At 38.8% G+C, this 2,583-nt stretch overlaps 1 protein-coding gene across 1 annotated transcript in view; it reads right to left on the bottom strand.

Annotated features, from left to right (window-relative positions):
* Nucleotides 1–368: 368 nt before the first annotated feature.
* The window catches only part of LOC106521652 (sodium- and chloride-dependent GABA transporter ine), a 5,522-nt gene continuing 3,307 nt past the window's right edge, over nt 369–2,583 (bottom strand). Inside the window, 6 exon segments of the mRNA XM_074559749.1 lie at nt 369–460; nt 552–751; nt 786–858; nt 986–1,087; nt 1,155–1,293; nt 1,432–1,544. Of these exon segments, the coding sequence (XP_074415850.1) occupies nt 369–460; nt 552–751; nt 786–858; nt 986–1,087; nt 1,155–1,293; nt 1,432–1,544 (719 nt within the window).

Here is a 2,583-nt window from a genome sequence, read left to right as displayed (position 1 = left end):
TTCAGTTACTAAAACGTAAACCAGTAACCTGTTACAACCTGCTGTATTTTTTCTTCACTCAATTACTAATATGCCTACAGTTTTTCATTAATCTACACTTCATAAAGTCACAAACAAAGTGAGGAGAAAACATGGAGTTTATTTAATCTTTTGATTAAAATAAGCCMCCGATGACAGGACCACTCATTCTTCACTCAATCATCCTTCCACTGATGGAACAATAGTTTGATTTTAGCCTGAGAGATGTGCATGATATACCCTTAATTAAAAAAATTACAAATATACAGTTATTTCAAGTTAGATAGTCAATACAAAAAAGCACTTTTGATAGTGTTTGTCTCACAGACAGACACTGTTTGGCTCCACGGTCAAACGGCTGAAGTGAATAATTTATCTGATACTGGGTCATCAAGATCCAAAGCATGCAGGTCCAGTGATGAAGTTACAGATTTTTTTAAGCCTCTGAGGGTTAGAAATATCAAGAAAAGGGGAAAGCAAAAAGTTAACTCAAAGATTAAAAAAAGAAATCAGCAAATAAGTGCACAACTCACTCACCTGAAGAAGTGATCCCTTTTTATTACTTATCTCATGAATGGCACCAAGTGGGATCCACACTATAGAGACTAATGAGATGGTMCAGCCCACCAGTTCTGCCCACAGTGGGTATGTGTACGTCCCGTAGTGAGGAGGAGTGTAATGAACAATGCTGGAGATCAGTATGCACTGTGCAGAGAAAAACAGCTCTCAACATCTGATTCAGCTTAGATTTTAATCAGAAAGTTAACAGGACTCACCAACAGGAGATGCTTGGAGTTCTGCCCCGCATCCTCCTGACCACTAAAGAGAGCCGAGAGACACCTGACACACAGAACAACTTCTGCTGCATGTTAAACCAGTTAGTGCCAAATAAAATAAAACACGCTTGAGTCCGAAGCTTTGGATCATAACCAAAACATCTGAGATTACACCTAATGTGGAATTTTGCCAAAGATCCAGCACACAGCCACAAGTTCAAAGAAAACCGGGAACACAAGGGAAACCACAGYGGTGCAGTGGTCCATCAGATGGAACACGTAAACACCTCCCTAATGAGGAGGAGAGACAAATGACCAAATGTAGGCTACACTATATCAGAAAGGTTTCTGGTTGTAACTTAGTCACATGAGGGATCCCCAGAAGAAAGCAGACGATGCACACAATCAGGATGAGCAGCTCCTCTCTTTTCAGAACTCGCAGGATTTTAGGTCCAAACTCGTCCTTTAAGAAAGTTATACCAACCTCCATGTTGGCAAACTACAGAAACAACTTGGTTTTATTGTGAGCTCTGCATTTTCACTAAGGACTGAGACTTATCATCAGACTTAAACATGCAGTTTTATGTTAATGCTTAGACATATTGTCCCAAGTCGACTGGTTTGAGGAGGTGAATACCTGACTGTCGAGGCCACGACACTGCAGCAGGAAGAAGAACAGCGGGGACCAGAGCTGAAACACAGGCTTGGTGGAAAGGACCTCAGGGTACACAACAAACACCAAACCAGGACCTGAGACACAACAAAATCTGTGATGAGACAATTACATTACTGACCAAAACAGCTAAAAATCCATCATATCTCTCAAACATAACTAAGTCCACAAATCAGCACAAGCTAACCTCTCACAGATGTTTCATCTGTGAGGTGATAGATGTGTAAATAATACATTTGGCTGGAATGTGCATCACTTGTTTAGTGGCCTTTAAAGAATATTTATTAGATTCACTCACCACAGCTCAGCATTTAACACTAAAACATTAAATAAAGAAAAACTTTCCTAACAAAATAATTCAATTTAGACAATAAAAAAATGAAATAAACATGTTCCAGTTGTGACTCAAAACTACATAATCAGATTTATGTTTAAATCCATGATCATTCAGTCCATTTTATTCTAATTATAATTTAAGTGAAATCCTGGAACATAGATATTTGTTGTTATTATTATTGAATAGAGAGCAAATAACTACCAACCTTATATTAGCCCATTTTAATCAGCTTTGATCACGCTTCACAAGGCACATGCTCTGATGATGACAAAATAATCAAGAAAAAACGAGCTGCGGTTTCCAACAAAACAAAGAAAAGGCGGAGCCRTGTTCAGATAAAACTGTGTTAAAATGAACATGACTTCATTTCTTCATGATTTGTAAATCAAAATAAAATAAAATAAAGACACTTATTCCTCCAACATAAAAACACTAACTGTGACAGGACAGTTGCATCATCAGTAAGCAACATGGCTAAATGACTCTTGATGAGTCAGCAGTTTGTTCAACGTTTCACACATTATTCTTACTTTGGCAATGATTTCTGCAGTAAATGTTTAAGAGCAGCAGAGACTCTGACTGACTGAACGAACGCTGAGCTTTACTGCATGGAAAATAAATCTTATTTTGAGTTGATATCTAATCTGTACTTTTCACCTCTTCCCCATGACATCACAAGGGAACATCAGCTGGCTGGCTGGATGGCTGGCTGGCTGGCTGGCTGGCTGGATGGATGGATGGATGGATGGATGGATGGATGGATGGATGGATGGATGGAT

This window comes from Austrofundulus limnaeus, unplaced genomic scaffold, assembly GCF_001266775.1.
Source record: "Austrofundulus limnaeus strain Quisiro unplaced genomic scaffold, Austrofundulus_limnaeus-1.0 Scaffold114, whole genome shotgun sequence".
Classification (NCBI taxonomy): Eukaryota; Metazoa; Chordata; class Actinopteri; order Cyprinodontiformes; family Rivulidae; genus Austrofundulus; species Austrofundulus limnaeus.
Note: the sequence above shows the minus strand (reverse complement) of the source record. Positions and strands in the feature narration are given on the sequence as shown.